This window comes from Petaurus breviceps, unplaced genomic scaffold (genome assembly GCF_028583685.1).
Source record: "Petaurus breviceps papuanus isolate PSGF00001 unplaced genomic scaffold, PetGlider_PUasm1.0 177, whole genome shotgun sequence".
In the NCBI taxonomy this organism is placed as follows: domain Eukaryota; kingdom Metazoa; phylum Chordata; class Mammalia; order Diprotodontia; family Petauridae; genus Petaurus; species Petaurus breviceps.
The window spans coordinates 5,774,136-5,801,609 of record NW_027185776.1 but is presented as its reverse complement, the minus strand read 5'-3'; the positions used below and the strand labels follow the sequence as shown (position 1 = coordinate 5,801,609).

General features: G+C 42.2%; 1 protein-coding gene across 2 annotated transcripts in view; it reads left to right on the top strand.

The window, feature by feature from the left end:
• RIN3 (Ras and Rab interactor 3) overlaps positions 1-27,474 on the top strand; it is a 168,241-nt gene that overhangs the window by 127,074 nt on the left and 13,693 nt on the right. For both annotated transcript variants that reach the window (XM_069086047.1, XM_069086046.1), the window contains 3 exons: positions 3,305-5,227; positions 10,621-10,929; positions 25,491-25,622. In XM_069086047.1, the coding sequence (XP_068942148.1) occupies positions 3,305-5,227; positions 10,621-10,929; positions 25,491-25,622 (2,364 nt within the window). The remainder of the gene's footprint in view (positions 1-3,304; positions 5,228-10,620; positions 10,930-25,490; positions 25,623-27,474) is intronic.

The following is a 27,474-nucleotide window of genomic DNA, read 5'->3' as shown; positions in this document are numbered from 1 at the left end:
ACTTAAAAAACCAAAGATTGACATCATCTATGTCATAATGCATTTTGTTCTGTTAAACATTTCCCTATTACATTTTTTTTTTGCCTTTTGGAGGGCAATTGGGGCTAAGTAACTTGCCCAAGGTTACACGGCTGGTTTTTTTGTGTGGGTGTTAAGTGTCTGAGGCAGGAACCAAACTCAGGTCCTCCCGACTCCAGGGCCGGCACTTTACTCACTGCGCCACCTAGCCGCCCCTCCCTATTACATTTTAATTTGCTTCTTTCCTCACTCAGGTATTTTGGGAACCATTTGGAGCCTCCTTTGCCATCTCTGGTTTAGTGGATACAGTGTCGGTTTTAGAATTAGGAAGACCTAAGTTCAAATTTTGCCTCATTTACTAGCTGTGTGACCCCAGGCACGTCACTGAACCTCTCTCATCTATAAAATGAGGGCATTCGACTAGATGGCCTCTAAGGTGCCTTTCAGATCTTAGTCTAATGAGGGCAGTACTATATTGTGATGACCAAAACAAAAACTACTGCAATCTCAAGCTCAATAAAGATGTAATGTGTAAAATAAAAATGATAATCATTCTTGCTCAGACCACAAATAGAATATTGTATCTAATACCAGGCACCACATTTTATTTATTTACTTTTGAGGGCAGTTGAGGTTAAGTGACTTGCCCAGGGTCACACGGCTAATAAGTGCCTGAGGTTAGATTTTAACTCAGGTCCTCCAGGGCTGGTACTCCAACCACTGACCCACCTAGCTACCCCTTGGGTGCCATTAGGGAATGATAAATTATAACATACAAAGGATGGTTGAAGGAGCTGAGAATGTTTGGCAGAGCTGTAGCTAGAAGTTCTTCCACTTGGGGCAAAAACAGGTTATGGTGAGTGTGATTTACAGTCTATCCATGGGTGTAGTTTTTCCAGGTGGGGGAGTGGTATTTCTTCTTCCCCCAAGAGTCTGGTGTATGTACCCGTAGAGGATTAGTCCAGAGTTGGTGCTAGGAAACGCTACTAGTCTGGATCAGGGTAAGGGACCTGAGTCACCCCCAAGTAGGGACTGGCAGAGTACCTTAAGGCATGGGGACACGTCTGATGTCAGCACCCCGAGTTTAAATCCTGGTTGCCCTGCCCTAACTTTGGCAGCTAATGTTTATCCTGGAGAAAACTGGGATGGGGGTGGGGGGTGTTGTTTGTTTTGTTTTGCTTTTATCAGAAGTGCAATGTGAAAGAGAAATCAGATTTCTTCTGTTTGTCCCACTAGGACTGAACTAGGAGCAGCGAGTGGAAATTACTAGACAGTAGATTTCAACTTAATATGAGGAAAAACTGTCCAATGATTAGAACAATCTGAAAATGGAATTGGATGCCTTGGGGAAGGGATAAGTTCCTCATCATTTGAAGTGTTCAAATAAGTGACTAAGTGAACAATTTGGGGGGGATGTTGTATAGGGATTCCGGGATCAGGTTGGGCTAAGTAACTTATGAGGTCCCCTCCACCTCTACAATTCTACATAGGCAGTTTCAAGAAGCCTTCCTTTTCCAAAAATATTTCCCCTAACAGTACCTAAATTTCTACCATTAGGAAGTCACTCCTTTAGGTTCAACAAATCTTAGCTCTTTGCCAATGATGTTTTAAAATGTTTGCCAGAGAAGGATAATGCAGGAAGTTTTTAACACCTTAGTATGAGGAAATTTTCCCTAAGAGAGAATGTTAGGGATGAGAACACCCTACAGTTTCCCCCAGATCTTATAAGTAATATTAATCTAGTGGAGGAAGTGCTCAGAGTCAAAGTTTCAAAGTCAGGTTCTGTCACTGACTGACTATGTAACCTTGGGCATTATCTTTATTGTTGCCATTATTGGTAATATTTTACAAATAATAGAAATTGTTATAGATTATAATTGACATTCAGTAATATAAGTTTACAGAGCTTTTGCACACGTTAGTACATTTGAGCCAAGTAACAATATTGGGAGATAGGTACTTTGGTTATTATCCCCAGTTACTGATTTGGAGACTGAGGCCCAGCAAGGTGAAGTGGGTTGCCCCAGATCACCTGACTAGTAATAACTGAGCCAGAGCACGAAGTTAAGGCATCTAGCTCCAGTACTGTCTTTTTTTTTTTTACTGTTCTTGGCCTTTGTATGCAAAGTGAGGATGTATCTACCTACTGCTTATCACACAAAGCTGTTGAGAATAAAACTAAGGTATATGGTCAGTGGTCTGTGGTCTTGAAAGAAAATGCTCTCTATGTTTTTAGGATTATAAATGATTATTATCCTAGGTTCTTGCCAAGGGAAAAAAAGTTATCAGTAAAAGTGCTTTAATAAAAAGCATGCTCTGAAAAAGAGTATTTTGGTTTAACCCTCTCTATGTCATCATGTAATATTATATATACATTCTAGATATCTGTGTATAGGTCCTCTCCCTGAATTAGTTCCATGAAGTTGGGGAGTGATGTCATATGCAAACTCCATATCTCTCTCATTCTTTTTTTTTTTTTTTGGAGGGAGTTAGGCAGGGCAATTGGGGTTAAGTGACTTGCCCAAGGTAACATGGTTAGTAAATGTTAAGTGTCAGAGGCCACATTTGAACTCAGGTCCTCCTGACTCCAGGGCTGGTGCTCTATTCATTGCACCACCTAGCCGCCCCCTTCTCTCTCATTCTGACTCTCTCTCCTCTCTGCTTCTTTGTTACTACCTGCAAACATGTAAGTCTCTCCTATGCAAACATAATCAGAAGTTGAAAGCCCATTTGCACATAACTATTTTCATTAATAGAGACTGATAATTTTTTTTTAAAGTCTGTTTTGCAAAAAAGAAAACCAGATTAGTAAAGTAATTCTCTTTTGATGGATACTTGGCATCCAACATACTATTGTAAAGGAGGAAGGGATCTTAGAACAAAGAATGTTAAAACTTAGACTCTTAGAATTATGCTCTTCCATCCATCTGCAGAGAAACTTGAAATATCATCTAGGCCAGAACCCTCAGACTTGGGCCCAGAGAGGGTAAGTGACTTCTCCAAAGTCACAGCTAGTACATGAAAAGTCAGGATAAGTATCCCCAGCTTTATTAGTACTCTTCATCACTGGCTCCCCATCTCCCAACCAAAGGCCTGTTTGTGGGGTGCTTCTGATTCCCCCGAGAATCAGGAGATGCTGTGAAAGCTTGAAAGAACAACAATGAAAATAAGTGAAATAAACTCTTCCCACCATCCTCTATATAAGGCTTCTTCAGTGTCTCCTCAGCACTTCAGCTAACCAGGAGCAGAAACTTATCTCTCTCCTCATTTCTCTTCCTTTGCACAGGTTTCTGGGACTCGTCTCTAAATCCTCGGAGAAGGAGAGATACCACTGGCGAGCTCCCAAAGGGCTCAGCTCCAACTGCACCCCTAGCCACTAGCCTCAGATCCTCACCCCGTTATGAGAACTGCTCGTGTGAAATCGAGTTGTCAGTAGGAAATGACAGATTGTGGTTTGTGAATCCTATTTTTATAGAGGACTGTAGCAGCTCGCTACCCTCAGAAGAACTCCTACTTCAGAGCTGCCCAGCCTCTTTGCTTCCCCCTGTTGCTACCTCATCTGCTTCTGTAAGAACTCCTCGAAGGCGGCCACCCCCTCCTCCTCTTTCTTTTGCTCCTGCTGCTGCCCCCGTCTCTGGTCCTGCCTCTGCTGTCTCTGCTGCTGCTGCCCCCCTCTCTCCTCCTACCCCCACTATCTCTTCTGCTTCCCCCCTCTCTCGTCCTGCCACCACTGTCTCTTCTGCTGCCCCCCTCTCTCCCCCTGCCCCTACTGTTTCTGCTGCTGCTGCCCCCCTCTCTCCTCCTGCCACCACAGTCTCTTCTGCTGTCCTCCTCTCTCCCCCTGCCCCTACTGTCTCTTCTGCTGTCCCCCTCTCTGCACCTGCCCCTACTGTCTCTGCTGCTGCCCCCCTCTCTCCTCCTGCCACCACTGTCTCTTCTGCTGTCCCCCTCTCTGTACCTGCCCCTACTGTCTCTGCTGCTACTGCCCCCCTCTCTGCACCTGCCCCTACTGTCTCTGCTCCTGCCTCTGCTGATACCCCTCTCTCTCTTGCTGCCTCTTCTGTTTCGTCAGTTCCTCCACCCTGCCTTCCAGTTGCTATATCCTCTGCACCTCCTGCAGGACTTCCTGGAAAGTCTGGCCAGCAGCCCGTGACTCCCTGTGCAAAGGTCCCGCCCCGTCCAGTTAACCTAGGACATATCGGTGAAGACAATAAAAAGGAGGCCGTGGTGTCCAACTCATTCTCACAGCTCCCGGTCTCCAAAAAGGGCACCCGGCCAGCTATTCCCCCTAGGAGGAGGCTCTCAGAGAGGATTTCATTGGAAAACAACAGCATGGTGAAGACTGAGGGGGGGGATGGGATTGAAGGATTGAGGTGGCAAGGGGAACAGCAGAGTTACCCCAGGACCATCCACAACAACCTGCCAGCCCAAAAAGCAACAGGTGCTCCCAGAAGAGCTATGGAGCAAGTCCTGCAGGTGGAAGAACCAGACAAAGTCAGTGGTCCAGGGAATGGCCCTGAGCAACAGAAGAAGACTAAACAACCTCCCGTCCCACCCCCAAGGAAGAAGCGGATTTCCCGACAGCTTGCTTCCTACCTCCCCAGCCAGCCCGAGAGCCCTGAACCCACAGGTGAACAGTTACATGGACAACCCGCCTCACATCTTTCCATAACCAGCTCCCCTGCCCCAGAAGGCCCCACCACCCATGTGGTGACTCAGTGGGAGGCCAAAGGCACCCCCCAGGCCTTGGGTTCCTCAGAGTTCAAAGGCTCCATGGCTTCACTGGCGGACAGTCTGGGGACATCGGTCCTCACCCCAGACCAGGACTCCTACTCAACCAGCAGCACAGAGGATGATCTAGACCAGTTCAACAGCCCCAACGTGAAGAAGAAATCCTCGGTGATCCTGGGAAAGGCCAAACACCGACTGTCTTTTGTGAGTTTCTCCAACGTCTTCAACGCCTTCCTTTCCAGCAACCGTAAGCTACAAAAGAAACTGGTGGAGTTGGCCCAGGACAAGGACTCGTACTTTGGCAACCTGGTACAGGACTATAAAGTGTACAGCTTGGAGATGATGGCAAAGCAGAGCTCCAGCACAGAGATGCTCCAGGAAATTCGAATGATGATGACCCAGCTGAAGAGTTACCTGCTGCAGAGCACGGAGCTGAAGTCTTTGGTGGACCTTACCCTGCATTCGGAGGAAGAACTCGGTAAGTGCCTAGCTGCCTGGAGACCTGCTCATGCCCGGCTTGGGTGGGAGATGCATGGGCCCGAGGGAGGGGGGTGGTTGTGGTGAGTCCTAACCAAAATGCCCTTCCCCACCAGCACCTGCTCAGATAATGAGAGCGGTTCACCTTTCTAGCACACATTAAGTTCACAAAGTGCTTTGCTCACAGCTCTCCGGTCTAGAGGATAGAAAGATTACTATCCTCATTTTGCAGTTGAAGAAAACAATGGGCAGACTGGCAAAATGACCTGCCATGGGGCAGAGCTAGTGAGTGGCCAGGCCAGCATTAGCACTGCTGTAGTTGTTGTCACATAGTCCTGAGGTAGGAAGATGGACAGTCGGTGTGGCCAGTTAAGAGAGTATACAGCACATGGGAGACAGGGTGGAGGAGTGTGTGTGTGTGGGTGTGTGTGTGCCAGAGAGGGGGGCATCGGCAGCAGAGATAGCATGGGGCAGGAGGAGAGAAGGGAACAGGGGTGTGTGTGTGTGTGTGTGTGTGTGTGTGTGTGTCTGTGTCTGTGTGAGTACTGATTCCCCTCTCTCCTCTTGCCCCTTCTCTCTCTTTTGCTGATGCTCCAGTGTGAATATCTGTACCCATATACACATACATATACTACATATGCCTGTGGTTGTTCTTCATTGTTTTCATTTGTGACCCCAGTTAAGGTTTTCTTGGCAGAGATACTGACTGGAGTGATTTGCTATTTCCTTCTCTAGTTCATTTTTCAGTTGAGGAAACTGAGACAAGCGGGGTTAAGTGACTTGCCTGGGGTCGCACAACTAGTAAGTGTTTGAGGTCAAATTTGAACTCAGGAAGATAAGTCTTCCTGACTTCAGGCCTGGCACTACCCATGCATGCATGCATACATAAATATACATACACACAATAGAATTATATGCACATGCACACATAGATAAGTATATGTGTATGCATGCATGTGTGTAGTATGTGGTGTTGTTGCAATGCATCTATGCACATGCATACATGAACATATATTATCATAAGCATATTGTATGTTTCGTATAAAACCACCTGCGTGCATGTGTGTACACATATATGAATTTATACACACATATTTTATGTGTAATCAATAATAGCTGGCATTTATAAAGCACTTTAATGTTTGCAAAGTGCCATGTATATTATCTCATTTAATCCTCACAACGATCCTGGATGGGGAGGGGGCAGGTGCTATTATTATTGCCCTTTTACAAATAAGGAAACTGAGGCAGACAGAAGCTAAATGGCTTGATGACAGTTACACAGGTAATAAGAGTCTGAGGCTGGATTTGAACTCAGGACCTCCTGATTTCAAGTCCAATGCTTTTTCTGCTATACCACCTGCCTGCCTATCAATTGGAACCCAGGGTGTCTGAACTACTGAAATTAGTCCCAACTACAGAATCATGGGGGTTCTGTGTGTCAAAGTAGTGCATTTGGTTTAGTACATAGATTCCCTTGAAACAGGGAAACTTGCAACTTGTTAGGTAAAATGAGTGATAATAATATATCATAGATTTTGAATTGGAAAGAACTTGAGAAGTCATCCAGTCTAAACTCCCTTATTTTTATAATTGAGGAAACTGAGATTGAAAGAGGTTGAAAAGACTTGTCCAAAGTTACCCAGATTTGAGCAAAGATTTGAAACCAAGTCCTCAGACTCAGACACTGCATAGTGCTTTAAGGTTTACAAAGTACTTTCCTAGTAAGTATCAGAGCCAGGATTTCAATCCAAATATCTCTTTAATTCCAGCACCAACCACCACTTAATCACTTAAGCCAGTAATGACACCTGGCTTAACTGATCGATCAATGCTTGACAATCAGCTCTCTCAGGAAAAAAAAGGAAAGCACAAAGCACTTTTAAGTTTAACCTGCAGGGGTGACACATTGGATAGTGTCCTGGATTAAGGAGGACCTGAGTTCAAATCTGGTTTCAGACACTTACTAGTTGTGTGACCTTGGGCAAGTCACCTAACCCCCCACCCCATTGCCTCCAAAAAAAAATGTTTAATCTGCCTTATTAACATTTCTCCATTACTTTCTCAAGTCTTGATAATCAACAAAATAAATCAAGATCTGGTTTTATATTGTTTACAAATTTCTGAGGTGTAAATGTTAATGGTAAAAATTTAACAGTTGGTTCTTGAGCTGATGATATGAGTTACATACCTCTGCCTCCACATTTTCATGTCTTAGCCCTTGGGTAAAATTGCAAAACTGAATTTTGTACTAGATTATAGGTGTCATGGGCCAACTAATGGACTGACTGATTCTTTGAGTCAGTAAAAGGTGGTTATCAGTTTCATATTTATAGTAAACAAAACTATCAGTCTATTCGTGTGGTGTGTTTCACAGGAAAACTGTTGAGGGAAAATTCAGAAAAAGAGGAACCAAGGGTAAACACTGATAGGAATCAGTTACCTGACTGGGGGAGTGGAGGGAGGGAGGAGGATGTTAAGGTGACTGGGGGTGGGGCGGGAAGGGGGGCTGGGACCTCATGGAGAGGTACCTGGGCTTAGGAGTGCCAGGAGGGCCTTTGTGATTCCTGTGCTCCATCTGGGAGCACAAACATATTCTTAGGAATAAATCCACAGCTAAGGAATGAGAAACAAGATAGGGTGAAGAGGAAGGACCCTGGTGAAGGGGAAACAGGATACTGGAAGGGAGACAGACAAACACAGAGGTATGAAATTGGATAACTGAGTGAAGTTGGCAGGAATTATATCCTATCACAATTTTACAGATTTGTAAATAAAGTATTTTTTAAAAATTGCTTTTAATTTAAACATCCAAATAGGACATAATTCACAGTAATCTTTCTGAAAAAGAAAATCTTCAAGTATGAAACACTGTACACACACACACACGCCCCAAAAAGCTAAGGTGCCATGCTCCCCTTTTATGATAGTGATAGCACCTGGCCCAAGCCAAAATCAGGCCCAACCCTATTCAAAGGGCTATGTAGAGACATCTGACTGATGGGGGAGAAGAGGAAAGGAAAGGGGATAAATAAGAGAGTGGGTCCTGGCCCAAAACAGTAAGACTTCTGACCCTTCTCCTTGGTCAAAGCAGGACAGAATCTGGGAGAGGAGGTATCCCATGGCTAATAAATAACGGAGCTGGGACAGCTAGGTGGTGCCATGAATAGAGCACAGGCCCTGGAGTCAGAAGGACCTGAGTTCAATTTGTCCTCAGACACTTAACACTTACCAGTGAACTTGGGCAAGTCACTTAACCCCAACCGCCCTGCCTTCCCCCTCCAAAAAGCAAAAAAAAAAAAATTAAAAAAAATAATAGAGCTGCAATTCTAGACCCCATCTTCTAATTCTGTGACCAGTGTTTTCCCATTTCAATTCACTGTCTATCCAGGCAGGATTTGGGCCCTTAGCCATCAAAGGCTAAGGCTGGCTGTGGGAAACCCAGGTTTTATGTGGTGACTTCCAGTAACGAACACCCCGAGCTATGCCTGTGTGTGATGCTCCCTTGGCATAATAAGTAAGGCTGTTTGTTACGAGGGTAGTGGACAGTGGAGGGGATAACACGTTAGCTCTCATGCCCATGCTTCATGAAAGCTGGGAGTCTTAAACCTAGCCTGGAAAACTATAAAATGACTCTGAAAGATTACTCTGGGTACTGCTATCATGTGGTTTGAGACAAGGGAAAAAGGTGTGGGCTTTATCTTAGGCTGGGGTACCCAAAAAGGATGCTAGGTGTTGGAAGCAGGATCCCAGAATTCTAGGGTCTGAAAGCTAGAAGGGACCTTTTACATAGAATGTTGGAACTGGAAAGGGACCTTGGAACAGAGAATGTTAGAACCATCAAACACAGAATGTTAGCATTGGAAGGGACTGTTAGAACATAAAATATGGGATTATCAGAACTAGAAGGAACTTTAGAAAATTATGTTAAATAGCCATGTGACCTTGGGCAAGTCACTTAACCCCAATTACCCTGCCCTCCCCCCTCCAAAAAGGAAAAAAAAAAGAAAATTATGTTAAACACTGGAACAGAATGTTTGAGTTGAACTTAGGAGCAGAATGTTCGCAGTGGATGGGACCTTAAAGTCATCGAATACAGAATGTTAAAGCTGTAAGGGCTTTCCTTGGGACAGCTAGGTAGAGCAGATAGAGCATTAGGCCCAGAGTCAGGAAGACCTGAGTTTAAATCCAGCCTCAGATATTTGCTAACCAGCTAAACCAGGACAAGTAACTCAGCTTCTGTCTGCCTGTTTCCTTAATGTAAAATGGGTATAATAATAGAATAACTTACCTCCCAGGGTTGTGGTGAGGATCAAATGAGAGATTTGTAAAGTATTTAGGAAAGTGCCTGGAATATAGTAGGTGCTTAATAAATGCTGTTTTCCTTCCTTTTACAGATGAATAAGCTTTTGGGTCACTTACCAATTGTTTTAGAACCAGGATAGAGCCTAGACTTCCTGACTTCTTCACTTTCCCCTCTACCATTTAGAAAACTAAAATGCTTAGAATAGATAAGGAAAGAAAAATTATAATAACTCTCTTCCTGGAGTTGAAGGTGTCACTATTCATTAATCTCAGAAAGGCAATGATCAAGCTCCATTGGAATGCATTTTTAAATAATACATCAGCCCCAGATGAAAATCAGGCAGTCAACAAAGCGTGTATTGACAGCCACTTTGTACCCATCTTTGTAGCAGGTGCTATGAGAGATACAAAGTGTAAGAAAAGACACAGTCCCTGTCCTCAGGGAGCTTACAGTTTAGTTGGAGAAGCAAAGCATATGAATTTTTTTTAATCACAAGATGCAGTATATATAATATATTGGGTGCTTAGTTGCACAGTATGTGAGTATATAGGAGGACAGAGACAATAAAGATAAATATTTATTAAAGCAGAATCACGATGTTTTTAGATTTGAAAGAGAACTTAGTTGAGTGCAGTCAACTCATTCTGCTCCTGAGAAAACTGAGTCTGAGATAAGGGAAACAATTTGCCCAGGGTTCCCCAGTAAGTTAACAGTAGCATCGGTATCAGAAGCCTGGTCTCCTAGGTTCCAGTGTAGTGCTTTTGACACACTCTGACTTCACTAAGTGCTGAGGAGTGACCAGTATCCATTAGCATGAAGCAGAATTTTCAAGGAAGGCCTTCTTCCTCAAACCCCTGTAGCCTAACTTCAGGCTGTATATGAACATCTTATTTTGTCCCCATCTCATTTTACATAAGAGTCTGAGGGCCACAGGCAGCAGGCATTTGGCAAGGTATGTGGATTGGCAATGATAAGAGTTGGGGAGAGCTGGCTGCCCACATTAGAAAGATGTTGAGAAGCGGGAACTTTGAGGTATGTTTCTTTTCAATCCGTTTCTATGTTTTATTCCCTGTCTCCTTTGCTTGCAGAAGCCATTGTGGAGTCTGCCTTATATAAATGTGTGCTGAAGCCCCTGAAGGAGGCCATTAATTCACACCTCCAGGAGATCCACAGCAAGGATGGGACCCTACAACTCCTGAAGGGAAATCAGTTAGTCATCTTGGCCACCACCACCACTGACCTGGGTGTGACAACCAGTGTGCCAGAAGTTTCCATCATGGAGAAGATCCTTCACAAGTTCAGTAGCATGCACAAGGCCTACTCCCCTGAGAAAAAGATTGCCATCCTGCTCAAGTCCTGCAAACTCATCTATGACTCCATGGCCTTGGGAAACCCAGGTAGGCAAAACTGGAAGGAGATGGGGCTCATGCTCAGGAGTGGGTTGGACCAAGTGACCTCTGAGATTCTGTGATTCTAGAACCCTTAAGGACAAGAATAGTTAGATTCTTCAGCATTCCTACTTCTAGAGTCAATGAACAGAAGGCCTTCCTAGAGTAACCCTAGAGAAGAGTCAAAAAAACCCACCTGGATATATAATCCTACTGGCAAGGACTAAAGGGAATGGGTAGCACTAGGCACTGGGCATCAAGGACCCTAGAAATGTATCCAAGCTGACTATCATACTGGGGACCAAATACAGGAAAAGGCCCATCTTCCCTTCCCCCTACCTCTGGGTATGGAGGACGTTCAGAGTCAGTCACTGGCCAAGTAGGCAATGGCCTGACTGTAAATGTAAGAGACCCTATACCTCTTCTTGGCTGGCCTGAATTTGCCACAGCCTGGATCATCTGATTGACCCAGGGACAAAGGAAGAGGAAGGGAAGGGAACAAGCATTTATTAAGTGCCTACTGTATGGCACTGTGCTAAGGGCTTTACAAAACTATCTCACAAAACTATCACAGCAATCCTGGGAGGTAGATACTATTATTATTCTCATTTCACAGTTGAGAAAACTGAGGCAAATAGAGGTTACAGTGACTCACCCATAGTCAAACTAGTGGGTGTCTGAGGCAGGATTTGAATTCAGATTTCTACAACTCCACATCTAGTTTTCTATCCACTGTGCCATATAGCTGGGACAGTGGAACAAATAAATTTGAAGGGAATTGAAAAGCTAAGAGTGTTGCCACTTCTGGAGTGGGTTTCCTGAAGAGAACCGGCTTCTTCCTGTTGCCATTAGGCATTGACTATCATGAAGATATGAATTGGGCTAAAGGTCTAAGATGTCTATGGTTCCTATGTGTGACTTTATGGGAAGAAAAGATATGGGAAATTCTACCCACCTTCCAGATAAGGAAACTGAGATCCACGTCATTTCAGAAGTCAGGTTTGCTGTACCCAGACCAGGGTGAGGGCATGTAGACGGTATATTTTCCATCCCATCCACTGGGGCCAGTACAGGTCATTGAATGAGAATAGGGGAGAACAGGTCACCAGGGGTTCTGATAAATACCCTGCAGTTCAAAGAGGCTGCAACTGCAGCTTTGAGTATAAGCCCCTTGGTCTGAGCTCAGGGCTCCTAAGTACAGAGCAATCAAGTCCAGAAGGGCTTAAAAGGCTTTTCACTGTTCAGCAAAAAGACCTCCCTGAAGCTTAAAGTCAGAAGGAAATAAATAAGAAAAAAAGCTCATCCATTCTCCCTAATTGTTGTTCTGCCATTTCAGTACTGTCCAAATCTTCATGACCCCATTTTCTTGGCAAAGATGTTAGAATGGTCTTGCCATTTTCTTCTCCAGTTCATTTTACAGATGAGGAAATAGAGGCAAACAGAGTGAAGTGACTTGCCCAGAGTCATACAGCTAGTAAATGTCTGAGGCTAGATTTGAACTCAGGTCTTCCTGACTCCAGATCCTATGCTGTTCACTGTGCTACATAGTTGTTCATCCTCCTCACTGAGGTTCCTTTGCAGTGACTCCCAGCCACAATGATCTCAGCCTTTTCTGAACTCCTACATATCATAGATTAAGATCTGTGCCACTCATGTTTGTATTCAACAATATAATCTTCCATATTGACCTTTAGATGCATTGTATTTATGTCTGATCTCCTCAATTAGGCTTTAAACTCCTGCAGGGCAGTTAGGCATTATATTTTTTGCATATCCCTATCATAGCACATAGTAGGTTTTCAGGAGATACTTTAATAAATGCAGGTGGAATTAACCCAGGCTCTCTGAATTTCCTTTCACTGATGGACGAATGGAAAGCCTGAATTTCTTTCCTTCCTCTAGAGTGACCTTGTCATCCTTTTCTTTATGAAGATACAGGCTTTAACTAGATGATCACGATGTTTCTCATCCTCATCCCTCATTTGACTAAGACTAGGTTTTTCATTTGGGAACATTAATATAGAAGAGGCAGATAACTGCATTGGGTTCCCTTCCTTTTGAAAACTGGAAAACCTTCATACATTGTGGTTTGTTAAGATTAGAGAAAGGTTGGCAAAATCACTACCGTATTTCACTGAATAATCATTGCTACCACATGATCATCATGCCCTCTTTTTTCTGTCTAAAAATTGGTTCATAACCTTTCATTGCATAATCATTACATGATATAATTCTGCTTGACACACCCACTTAAAAGGTAAACAGCAGCAGTGTATTCATCAGTGGCACATGGATATGCATTTATCTCTCGTGTTGAGAGCTGCAAGATGCCTAGAATTCTCAGCACAAGCACATTGTCAGTGTATTTCTGAAAGCCAACTTGAATGGTTTATTTAGAGTGCTGCAGTACTAATGGTATTGTCACTCAACCCAATGAAGAGCCATAGGTGCAGGGGGAGCAGGCAGGTGAAGTTGCCATGAGTAATGTGATATGGTAAGACTTGCATCTTTCTGCACTAGCTAAACTATACAGTTCATCTGCCAGTGGTACAGTTTTAGTTAATAAATTATTTTAAAGTAAAACCAGCACAATTTTTAAAAACTTCACATAATGATTGCATCCCATTTTTTTTTTTACTTTTTGGAGGGGCAATTGGGGTTAAATGACTTATCCAAGGTCACATGGCTAGCAAATGTTAAGTGTCTGAGGCCGGATTTAAACTCAGGTCCTCCTGACTCCAGGGCCGGTGCTCTATTCACTACGCCACCTCGCCGCCCCCTTTTACAAAAATTTGACAGAAAATCTACAATGATTATGTGGTGAGTTACAGTATTTTTATTTTTCCTTACTTACTGAGCTTATGTTGACACCATACCTATAAAGCATTTAGTACAACCGACACTTACCTCTACTATCTGTGCTTGGACTGAATTTGACCCAGTTTACATCTTATGAAATGGCACTGGTGATCTGTAAAAGTAGGCAACAGGTTAAAAAGAAAGGGCAGCAACCAATCATGAATCCCACGACTACATACACAGTGATGTGAGAGAAGTATTCTGATCATCACCAGGAGCACCTCACCCCGATGACATAGCCTAAATAGGGAAGCTTTATTAGTGGGCATGAGCACCTGTACCATACACAGGATCCTCCAGCAGGCCATGGGAAGTCCAGGGCTTTTTTCTATTCTCTTTATAGCCTCAGGTTCTTGGTCTCTCATGAGCCATCATCTTGCCCTGTCTGTGGGGGTCACTATAAGGTTCAGGTCAAGTAAATATAATATAATTTGTGATTTATAACGTTGCGGCATGTTATAGCACTAGAGAATTAACTTTCAGTCAAAAAGACTTGAATACATACTGGTTGTGTGACCCTGAATAAATCACATAACCTCTCTATTCCAAGGGCAACTCTCTAAGAACTTAAGTTGTCCAGAGGAAGTTAGTTGGTACAGTGGATAGAACATTAGAATTTGATGCAAGAAGGCCTGAGTTCAAATCCTGCCTCAGACACTTGCTAGCTCTACAACCATGGGTGAGTCACTTAACCTCTGTTTACCTCAATTTCCTCAACTGTAAAATAGGCATCATCCAGAGACAAGGTGTGGTCGGGGCAGCTAGGTGGTGAAGTGAGTAGGGCACCGGCCCTGGAGTCAGAAGGACCTGAGTTCAAATCTGACCTCAGACACTTAACACTTACTAGCTGTGTGACCTTAGGCGAGTCACTTAACCCCAATTGTCCTCCTTCCCCCCCCAAAAAAAAGACCAAAATACAAACATGTGGTCCATACACCCTCAAGTGTGGCCCAAACCAGGTTAAATTGCAATTGGGAAATATTTAAGCATAGCTAATAGTAATATATGACTTTCTAAGTCAATATGTGACCCCTAGAAATCTTTAACATAGTTGAATGGTCTCCATTTCTGTTTGAGTTGGACACCACTGATCCAGAGAAACCTCTGCTTCTGGATGACCAAAGGAGCATTCAAATAGGGAGCGAGGAGACCTGGGGTCTAGCTCCTGCTCTGCCACTCACTGGTTCTGTGACCTTAAGCAAGTCATTTAACCTCTATGGGCCTCAGTTTCCTCCTTTGTAAACTTCTTATTCATTTAAGCTAGATGACCTCTAGGGTCAGGTCAGTATCTAGGTGGTACAGTGGATAGAGTGCTGAACCTGGAAGCAGGAAGACTTGAATTAAAATATACCATCCAGACACTTACTAGCTGTGTGACCTTGAACAAGTCACTTAACTCTTCCTTAGCTCCTCATCTGTAGAATGAGCTAGAGAAGGAAATGGCAAACTACCCCAATATCTTTGCCAAGAAAACCCCACATGGTGTCACAAAGAGTCAAATGCGACTAAATTTACCAAATGACAACAATGTTCTGGGTCTGTGTTTGAAAGTTTCTTTTAGCCCCAGAAGACTATGTTTTCAAATATCTTCAGCTCTGATATTCTACATGCTAAGGACTCTTTCTAGTTTGACCTTTCTTTACTCTAAAGCAGAAGTTCTTAACCTGGGATCCATGAACTTGGTTTTGGTTTTCATATTTTTATAGCTGTTTCAGCATAATTGGTTTCCTTTGTAATCATATATAGGTAATTTCATGCATTTAAAAATATTATTCTGTGAAGTCTATAAGCTTCTCCAGACTGCCAAAGGGGTCCAAGACACAAAAAAGGTTAAAAACCCCCATTCGAAATTATCACCTGGCCCCAAAATGCCATGGTTCTGTGACTGTGCCCACAGATGTACACACGCTCATCAGCCCTTCATTTTGGCCCCGGCCCGAAGGTTATGTAATGTAAACATACCTGGTTTTCATTCCCTGGCAATAGGGCCCTTGGCTTTTGGCAGCATCCATTTGTGGTTTCTTAAAAGTTATTTGTTTCCAGAGACTATAATAAAGTGCTAAATCACCTTGTTTATTTGCAAGCAGCAACTTTTTCAAGGAATCCAATACTTTCCAATGGGATAATGTCCAATCAAAGTGGATCTTTTTAATATAAATAACACAGCTCCATCCTGCCAGGAGGCTGTCTTATCTAATAGCCTTCTGCACACTGCAATCAGTATTTCTGAGCATGTAATATAAATCACGTCAAAATGCCAAGTTATACAACCAAGAGATAGTTCCCACTTGTTGGGTGAAGCTGAGGGACAGTTAGCTTAACACCTGGAGAATCAGAACTCAGGTTCTTTTAATTTTTCTGCTGAAGACTCTTAAGGGTGGTCACCCCATATTTCCACATTCCTCCATTTCTTCACAGTGTAACCCTATGACCTCCATAGTGCAACAGATATTATTGGGAAATTGAAGGTCAGAAAGAAGTAACCTGTACTATATCATATCACCAGTATCACCTGGGTCTTCCAGGTTCTCCAAGCCCAATGAGACCTTCCTGCTATATATTATAGTTCTCTTTTGTACATGAAGGCTTATCCTTTGTTTGAGTGATAATCACAGATCATTTTCTATAGTGCCTTAAACTTTATTTACTCATAATAACACTATGAGGAAGACAGTACAAGTAGTATTATCAGCATTTACAGATGAGGAAAACTGAGTCTCAGAGATATAATTTGCATGTGGTTATATAATAATAATTGTTCATAAAGTGCTTTATTAAGATTTACAAAGAATTTTATATGCATTATCTCATTTGACCCTCACAGCAACTCTGGGAGATAGATGCTGTTATTATCCCCATTTTACAAATGAGGAAATTGAGGCAGCCAGAAGTTAAATGACTTGCCCAAGGTCACACAGATAGTACGTGTCTAAGACTGGATTTGAACTCCGGTTTTTCTGATTCCCGGTCTAGCTGCCTTATCACAATTCCACAAATGGTAGAGCTAGTATTCAGATTCAGGTCTTCTGACTCCCAGTATAGCTTTCTATTTCACTACCCATTTAACTATCAGATGAATCTTTTAATAAGTTGAGTTAGTTTCAAATATGACCTGACACCTTATAGTGATCTCCACAGACAAAGCAGGATGATGGCCCATGAGAGACTGAGGGCCTGAGGTTATAAAGAGAATAGAAAAAAGCAATGGGCTGCCACAGAACCTGTCTATTCTGGAGGATCCTGGCCAACCCTGGCTATAAAGAAATTGTCGCTGAGAACCAGATAGGGGAAGTGGGATCTTCATAGCTCAGATCACATTTTTGCAACTTTCTCTTTGGGTTATGAAAATATGTGGTCAAGGTCATGTTTATTACTTATTTTTTTTAGCTCCTCAGTGCCTTGCTCATGGCAAGTACTTAATTTGTATTTGTTGACTTGGCTTGGTTTGGATTATATTGGATTGGATACTTCTTCTTTACTATAGTCCTTTGGCTTCTAACTTAGGGCTCTCTGCAGACCATATGGGGGAAGGAGCCCTGTGCCAGCAGTCAGGAGACTCAAGTTCTAACTCCAGTTTTGACCGATGGGTGTGACCCTAAGCAAGTCACATCAGATTCTCAAAATTGGCGGTAGCCTTAGAAGCAAAGTCACCCTTCTCATACCTGTTCAGGAATCTTCTTTATAACATCCCCACACCAATGGCCATCCACGCCTTGACTTGAAGACCACTAGATGAGAAAAACTCTAGAATCCAAGGTAGCCCTTTTGGATAGTTCTAATTGTTAGAAACTTTCCTGGTCTTCAGTTTCCTCATCTATAAAACAAAGAGGGCTGGACTAACTGCTAAGATTCCAGTGAATTGTTGGGAAACTTAACATTGAGCCTAATCCTGAGCACATCCAGAGGATGGTGGCCCATATACTGAGAGGACTAGAAATCATGTCAAAAGATCAACAGCTGAAGAATTAAGGGATTGTTAGCCTGGAGAAGAGAAGATTTCAATAGGGAAGGAATGATGGCTGTGTTTAAATGTCTTAAGATACCTTTCCCCACTGTGGGAGACACAATATATGTATAATGCATCTAATTTCGAACCCCATGCCCTCCTAATCCTCCACCATTTCCTATCTCATGACTGGGTAGCCCCTACAACTGATTTCTTCATTTCCTCTCCAGGACTGCTGAGCATCTGGGGAAAGTTATGAAACTGAGCTTATTTCAGCCACTACAAATTTACATAACCTCATTTGGACCTTTCATGCTGCTTTACCATGTTTTTCCTCTTCCTTCATTCCACACATTTGTTCCAAATGTTCACTTCTCTCTTCTTACTCCCACACCACTCTGGACCCTCCTCATTTATTGTATGTAGGAGTACTTAGCCCCCTGCTTCACTGAGGAGACTGGGGCCATCTGACATGAGTTCCTTTCTTCAGAATTAGAGTACCTTCCTCCTCTTCTCTAATCTGGTTAAAGATAATTTCTCTATCTGAGTCTTTAATTCTACTTCCTCCCAAGAACTTTTCTCCAGTAGGCATCCCACCAATTACATACATTTTCAATCTCTTGCTTTTTACTCCTCATAGACCCTCCACCATGTTCAAGCCTCTCCAATTCCGGAAAAAAAAAAAGCTTCTCTTCTGTACCATATCTCTACTCCCTTAAACTTCTTGAAAAATCTTTTCTGTAGGCAATACCAGAAATCTCTCACCGCTCACTTACTTCTCTACTCTTTGTAATCTGGTCTCTACCCCTTCTATTCTACTGAAACTGCTCTGGCAAAGATGCAGTCCCTCATTAAATCCAATGACCTTTACTATGTCCTCATCCCCTTTGACCTCACTGGACATTTTTTCTTTTTTTGGTTTTTGGAGGGCAGTTGGGGTTAAGTGACTTGCCCAAAGTCACACGGCTAATTTTTGTGTTGTATCTGAGGCCAGATTTGAATTCAGGTCCTTCTGACTGCAGGGCCGGTGCACTGTTCACTGCGCCACCTCGCTGCCCCTCTCACTGGACATTTTGACATAGTTGAGCAATCCCCCTCTCACTTGTTACTCTTTCCTCCCTCAGCTTCATCTTTGCTCTTCTCCTACCTCTCTAAATACACCTTTACTCTTTCCTTCTCTGGTTTATCCTTTCTAATGCCTTAAGTGTGTGTTCATCAAGAATCACTCCTCAGCCTTCAGTTCTTCTCTGTCAAAACTTTTTCCCTTGGAAATCTTATCCCACGATTTGGACTACCACTTCTATGCAGACTTCTTTTTTTCCAGATTCTATTTATTTTTTGTTTTGCTATTTTTATTTTATTTTTAATTTATATTTATATTCATGTGTAATTCTATTTTATATATTATTATATATAATATATATTGATAATATATATTATAATTATATTCATGTAAATTTATATAAAGCAAATATTTATACAATATAGTATATTAAGAAAAGATGATTGTATATGAAACTACAAATCTGTTATGTACAACTTGTTATTCCTTTTAAAATATAAGAAGGTTATCATTTAAATTTCTTTTTTTCTTCACTCCCTCTCCCCACCCCCCTGCCCTTGAAACGGCTACCATTAGACACAAATAGACTTCTAGACTGTATTTCTAGTCCTGACCTCTCTTCTGAGTAACAACCCTACATCTCCACCTGCCATCAAGGCATCTCCACCTGGTTGTGTCACCACTACCGCAGGCTCAATAAGTACAAAGCCAAACTTTTTGTCTTTCCCTCCAAATCTGTTCTTCCTTCTGTCTTTTCCGTTTTTGCTGGTGGTGTCAACATTGACCCTGTCCCCCATGTTTGAAACCTTGAGGTTATCTCTGACCTCTTCTCTCACCTCTTAGATCCAGTCAATTACTATGTTTTGTGAACCCTACCTTGATGACACCTCACATCAATTCCATCTTTTCTATTCTTATTGTAGGTATATTCATCACAACAGGTAGAAATTACAAGGAAAAAAAATCAATTCAATAATAATTATTATTATATAATTTATTACATAATAGTATATCTAATGTGTTACATATATTAAATATATTATTTAATGTAATAACATCCCTATATGATACTTGAAAAAACTCTAATGATAAGAACTATCCTACAACAGAGGGATACAATTGTCCCCTTTGTCCTGGTCAGACCATAGTTGAGTACTGAATTTAGTCATGGGTGTTATATATTAGATGGGACATAAAAATCAGGAAGAAACTGACTTTACCCTGTGGTCTGCTTTGAGACTAGATAGGGTTTCAATATTGTTTAAGTTAAAAAAAAGTCCTAAAAGTGCCTAAAGGCATGGGAAAATTTTTTTGAAGAAAAGATACTTTATAGAAACTAACATTATCTTACCACATATGAAATGCTATTGATTTGACAAAGTGCTTAATAAATTCTTGCCAACTGATATACATAGAATGTGGGTAGCTTGGTGGTACAGTGGATAGAGCACCGGGCCTGGAGTCAGGAAGACATGAAGTTCAAATCCAGCCTCAGACACTTACTTGTGTGACCCTGGGCAAGTCACTTAACCCTGTTTACCTTAGTTTCCCGGTCTGAAAAATCAGAGGAGGAAATGGCAAAACATTACAATATTTTTTCCAGGTAAACGCCAAAAGAGGACACAAAGAGTCAGACACAACTGAAAAGGACTAAACAACGACAGAATATAGACCTGGCACATCCTGAATGAAAGCTGCTGACTATTTTCCAGCTCAGCTCTGCTTTAAATGGTGCTTTTTTTTTTTCCTTTTTGGAGGAGGGAAGATAGGGCAATTGGGCTTAAGTGATTTGCCAAAGGTCATACAGCTAGTTTTTTGTGTTAAGTGTCGGATTTGAACTCAGGTCCTCCTGACTCCAGGGCTGGTGCTCTATTCACTGTGCCACCTAGATGCCCCTAAATGGTCCTTCTTGTTGAAAATCTTTTCAGCCCATAAAGTATTAATAAACACTGCAGGCCATCTCTTTAAAATTTGATCAGCTACAGCTATGGCAAATAGGCATAACTTTGCAGAAGGAAAGAAAGAATCTGGAGATCCAGGGGGACCCCCAGATCAGGGGGCAGACCCAGAATTACATTATCTGGGGCCTGAGAAAAAATAAATCATAGGTCTAATGGGAAACAGGTGAGAATATGCCTTCCTCCCAAATTATGCTTGTCACCTACATGCCTTATGCTGTGCACAGCTATTGTCTGTTTGGACACTTATCAAGAAAAAAAAGCATGGTAGTAGAGCCTTTAGTGCCCTAGAAGAAGAGCTTGAGCTCAGTCTTAAAAGAGGTTCTTAGGAAGGAGCTTCAGAGTCCATCTAGTCCAACCCCTTCATTTTACACATGACAAAACTGAGAACCCAAGTGGATAAGTAACTTATCCAAGGTTTTCTCTATTAATGGAATCAGAGAAAGACTTTGAGAACCACTGCTTTTTCTGCTGTATCACACATTCATTCAAATCTTGCATTTACCAGTTCTACCAGGACAGCAATCAAGCAAGTAGGTGGGTAAATGAACATTTCTCCTCTGCATGGGACAGCCTGCTAAATGGTCTTCCTGCTTCAACAGAATCAGGAGAGGGAAGTTGCTTTGCATTTCTTAAGAGGAAGGCCTAAGAAGAAATGGGCTTGAGGGACAGCTAGGTGGCTCAGTGAATAGAGCCCTGGCCCTGGAGTCAGGAGGACCTGAGTTAAAAATGGGCCTCAGACACTTGACACCTAACTAGCTGTGTGACCTTGGGCAAGTCACATAACCCCAATTACCTTGCCTTCCCTCCTCAAAAAAATAAAAATGGGCTTATTATATTAAAGCAGTTAGGTTTCAGCTTAGGCACCTTTACCTGTCTTAGGGCATGGCTTGGAGCATCGTATCTATATTTCTGTGTAGCACTCTCTCTGGGCTGATCTCCCAATTGAATGTAGAGGATCCCTACAATCTCTTCCAGCTCTGAAATTCTGTGTTCTAAACTTCCCTGTACTAAGGTCCTTTCCTATTCTAACATCTGTGTTCTAATCAGTGTTCCTCCCAGTTCTAATGCTGGGTTCTGTTGTTCCTTCCAGTTCTAAAATTCTCTGTTCTATGTTTTAATTCTGTGCAAAATGCTTAAAAATTTTTAAATATTGGTGCTTAAAAGAGTAAACCTCCAATTGCCCGGTGGTATGTTTAAACAGCTCTGAGGATTTCAGATATATGGAATTTCAAAATGCTGAGACCAGGGCTCTCCTCTTTGTTGTTGCTGAGTCATTTCAGTCCTGTGCAACTCTTCATGACCCCACTTGGGGTTTTCTTGGCAAAGATACTGGAGTGGTTTGCTATTTCCTCCTCCAACTCATTTTACCAATGAGGAAACTGAGGCAGAGTCAAGGGACTTGACCAGGGTCACACAGCTAGTAAGTGTCTGAGGCTGGATTTGAACTTCATGTCTTCCTGACTCCAAGCCCGGTGCTCTGTCCACTGTACCACCTATCTACCCTTACTCTATGTATATCAATTGGCAAGAATTTATTAAGTACTTCATCAAATCAATAGCATTTCATATGTGCTAAGATGGCTTTAGTTTCTATAAAATATCTTTTCTTTTTAAAAATTTTTCCCATTCGGTGGCTAGGTGGTGCAATGAATAGAGGACTGGTCCTGGAGTCAGGAGGACCTGAGTTCAAATCCAGCCTCACATCACACCCCCCCCCCAAAAAAAAAAACCTAGCCATGTGACCTTGGGCAAGTCACTTAACCCCAATTGCCCCTCCCCACATAAAAAGGCAAAAAAAATTTTTTTTTCCCATGCCTTATGGCACTTTTAGGATTTTTTTTAACTTAAGCAGTGTTCAAAACCTATGTAGTCTCAAAGTGGACCACAGGGCAAGGTCAGTTTCTCCCTGATTTTTATGACCCTTCTGATATGTAACACCCACAACTGAATTCAGTACTCAAGTATGGGCTGACCAGGTCAAAGGACAGTGGGACAATTGTATCCCTCTATTGTAGAATAGTTTTTATCATTAGAGAGTTTTTTCAAGTATCATACACGGCTGTTATTACATTAAATAATAATTATGTATTTAATATATGTAACATAATATATGTAATAAATTATTATTGAATTGATGTTTTTATCCTTGTAACTTCTACCTGTTGTGATGAATATACTCAGGCAGCCACCCAGCTGCCCTCTCTCTTACATTAATATAATCCTTATGCATCTAAATAGTAACCTTGTAGATTACTTCCACACCTTTTCTCTTTATAAAAACACATTTAGTAGGTGCTTGCAAATATTATGATCCCCATTTTATCAACATTTACTGAATGCCTACTATGAGAAGGCATTGTGGCAGGCATCTGAAGATACCCAGAAGCCTGAGACACATTCCTTGCCTTCCAGGTATTTACAGTCTAGCTCAAGAAATGAGATTTACATATAAAGTGAAAAACTAGGTCTCTAAGTGATAATGATGTGTCAAAGTGAATGGCACAGATAAGTAACTTTAAAGTTCAGATAAGGGAGAGATGAGTGAGGAACACCCAGCCTGCTAGCTTCCTGGCTCTCCCATGGCCAGGGAGGGAGGGCAGAGCTGCTACTCCCTTCTTTCCCCTCACCCCCACCCCCCATGCTTGGGAAATCCTGGTTTTTAAGTAAGGGGATGAAAAGGATGAAAGCCAGGTATCCAACCTTGGCCACCCTTCTAGGGGTATAGTCCCTGGGGATAATTTTTCACATCATATCCAGAAATTTTATGTTCACGGAAACATTAAAAATCCAATTGGATCTAAAACAGTATATGAGTTATAGGTGCATACTGCATGGAATCAAACTAGGTTTTATATGTGAATTTTCCCTACTGCCAAAGTCATAAATTTTTTTTAAAATTGTGTTAATGTTAAAAAATCTCCCACATGCCAGGGCTCTAGCAATTAAAATAATTATATGCAAAACAACTCAGTGGGAGGAAGGCAGTGTGGAATATTGCCTTTGAAGTCATAAGTTTTGGATTCAAATTTGCAATTTTACTGACCTGACCTCTGCTTACTTATGACCTTGAACAAGTCACTTGCTTTCTCTAGGCCTCAATTTCCCAGTCAATAAAAGGAGAATCTCTAAGGTCTCTTCCAACCCTTAATTCATATGATCTTCCCCCTAAAAATGTTTAAATTGAGTTATAAGCTTAACAAAAGCTTTGTAACGAAGCCTTCTGAGCAATAGGGCTTCATCAGCTTTATATAGATAGGACAAAGACTCCTATTATCCTAAAAGAAGGATAATTATTCAGCTGGGAAGAGGCACACTGCATCCAGGGAAACTCAGAGAGGACCTTTCTCACCCAAAGGCCTGCAAGGCACTCAAGAAGGAGTGGGACACAGGGAGAACCATTCTTTTCCCCAAGCCTTCTATGGTTCTGATCTGTTATTGAGTGTTGCTGAAAGGATCATAGAATTTCAGAGTTGGAAGGAACCTCAGGTTCTAAGAGTTTAAATGTTTTCCCAAGTTTGAAAAGTATACCAAGACTTATATAAATACATGGTCCTTGGCCTCAGGGGAGAGAGAGGGAGAGACAGAGACAGACAGAGAAATGGTCATTCAGCATTTACTATGTACCAAGCACTGTGCTAAGCCTAGATATACAATTATAAGCAAACCAGAGTTCCTACCCTCAAGAAGCTTACGTTATAGTGGAGGAAAACAGCCATCAAAGAGTTGGAAGGAGTTGAGGGGAGTCGTGGATGGAGGGTAGGAATAGAAGGAGAGTATCCAGCAAGGACATGGTGAGGAGACAGACAGGAGGTAGCTGCAAAAGTATGTTGGAGCCATCTTGTACTGGCTTAGAGAGCCCAGGTGTTAAATTTTCAGCATGAGTATGTACACCTCAAAAATTTCCAAATACTACAAATCAGTTTGATTTATTGTTTTGTTGCTTGTCTAGGCTTAAGAAAGTGGTGGAGAAAATTATTAAACTTGCGGCTGCTAGGTGACGCAGTGAATAGAGCACCAGCCCTGGAGTCGGGAGGACCCAAGTTCAAATTCAGCCTCAGACACTTAACACTTACTGGCTGTGTGACCTTGGGCAAGTCACTTAACCCCAATTGCCCTGCCTTGCCCCCTCCAAAAAGGAAAATAAACATTAAACTTAAAAGTATGTCATACCTTTAGGGGGAGAGTTGGTTGTTAGACATTTGTCAGCATATCCTTGCTCATAGGCCTGGATCCCTCTCACCTTTGTGGGGGCAGGGTAGGAGGGAGTATGGATAAGAACCAGGTATGAAGTCCAACTTTCTGATGGATAGAAAGTGTTGACGAGCAGAGTCATGGTGAGGAAATCTAGTAGAAAATGTGTAATTTGTTGACAGTCCTTCACTTATTCTTTCTGGATCCTTTTTCTCCCCACTAACAATTACCCTCCCCAATCCCATTCCCTGGTTCCTGTGTTTTCTTGCTGTTCTGGATCTCTCCTTTGAAAGTACAGTAAGAAATAGGTGACTCACTGTGTTACCCAGACCACATGTTTACATTTGAAGATGACCCACTTTCCACCAAGAGGGAATCTTAACCCAATTAAATGCTGTTAAATTAAGTGTAGAGGCATCATAGCCCTTTGGGCCAGAAAGATCAGGATTCTAACCCATCAGAGAGCTTTGGTCAGAAATGGACTACTTTTCCAGAATAATATGAGTTGTAAAGAGCCAACTTTTCACCATAGGTTATTTCCTTCCTACAGGGAAACCCTATGGAGCGGATGACTTTCTTCCAGTCCTCATGTATGTCTTGGCCCGTAGCAACCTGACAGAAATGCTTCTCAATGTTGAATACATGATGGAACTCATGGATCCAGCCTTGCAGCTGGGGGAAGGTAAGAGATCAAGGTTCTGTTTTCTGAGGGATGGCCCTACCTCTCCTCTCTCTCTCTCTCTCTCTCTCTCTCTCTCTCTCTCTCTCTCTCTCACACACACACACACACACACACACACACACACACTGGGAGAAAGGAGAAGGGGCAAAGGAGGCATTGTTCTTTAAAGGGACCAGAGAGACCCCCTCATTTAACAAAGGAGGAAACTGAGACCCACAGAGGTTAAGTAATTTAAAACCAAGACTCACCCTCAGCTCTTTCAAGCCTCCAAGTCCGTTTGTCTTTCCATGACACTACAATGCCTTAATGTACTGGAGAGAAGGAGCCAGGCAAGGAGCAGTGTTGAAAAATAATGGGGGAAATGCTAGACTAGTAAGATTCAGTCAACAAATATTTATTCATTCAGCTGGACTAAGAGGACTCATTTAACAAACTTTCATTCCATAATAATAGCTTACATCTCTATAGCATTTTGAAATTTACAAAGTGCTTTCTTCCAAATAACTCCATGTAGTGGGTAGAATAAATATTATATTCCCATTTTACAGCTGAGGAAACTGAGGTTTCCCAAAGTTTTACAGCAAATAAATGCCAAAATCAGAATTGGAACCCAAATATCTTGACTCCTATATAACTCTGAGAAGTCTTTAATTATAAATGCTATGTGATTCCTGCTCTCAAAGAGCTTACAGTCTTTTTTTTTTTTTAAGCAATCAGGGTTAAGTAACTTGCTCAAGGTTACATGGCCAGGTGTTTCTGGGTGTCTGAGCCCAGATTTGATCCCCAGGTCATCCTGACACTGGAGCTGGTGCTCTTACTCGCTGTGCTACCTGGCCGCCCCGAGCTTACAGTCTTATAAGTATTAGAGAGTAAGAGCGTCAAATAGAAACTAGGCTACTCATCTGTATATGAGGATACTTGTGGGCAGCATATTGACCTTAATTTAAAATGCAATGTTATCTATGTTTAATATTTGCAGTTGGTTTTGGGAAACTATCCCAGTGAGGTGTATGTTCTAGAAGAGCTACAAGAATGGGCCTAGTCATAGATAGAGTCCACCTGAGGACTAGCCTGGATGACAGATGGCCACAAAGTCCACAGATACTGCTGCTGACGATAGCTAGCATTTACAGGGTCCCTTCTATGTGCCAGGCACTGTACCCCGCATGTTACTGGTAGCATGAAAACCATGGGCTGAGTGTCTGACACTTAGAATAGAGGCCTGTGGGTTACTCAGCCACCCAGTCTTCCCAACACATAATTGAGTAGTCTCCTAAGGACATGGGACATGAGGGAGTTGGTGTATCCTTCTAACAAAAACTATTAGGTAACAAGAGGGTTAAAAGGTAAGTTGCTAGCATGATGTTTTTTGGACCTTCCTTCAGTTTCCCTTCTTAACAGGCCTTTCTCCTTTCCTCATTGGAACCAAAAGCTCTTTGGTACACTGTTGGACAGAACATTGGGCTTCTAGTTTTCTTTTGCTAATAGGAGAACCAAGCAACCTATTATAGGAGAGCAGGGTTGCCTTTTTTTTTTTTTAAGCAATTGGGGTTAAGTAACTTGCTCAAGGTTACACGGCCAGTTATTTCTGGGTGTAGTGCTGAGTATCTGAGCCCGGATTTGATCCCCAGGTTATCCCGACACTGGAGCCAGTGCTCTTACTTGCTGAGTCACCTGGCCGCCCCAGGGTTGCCTTTCTAATGTTCTTCCCTTTGAGTGACCACATTTCTGATTCCCTTTAGCTGAAAATGATTATGCCTAGCATATAGTAAGCACCTAGTAAATGCTTTTTTTTGTTGTTGTTGTAAATGCTCTTTGATTGATCAACTGATTGATTTCCCCCCTTCAGATT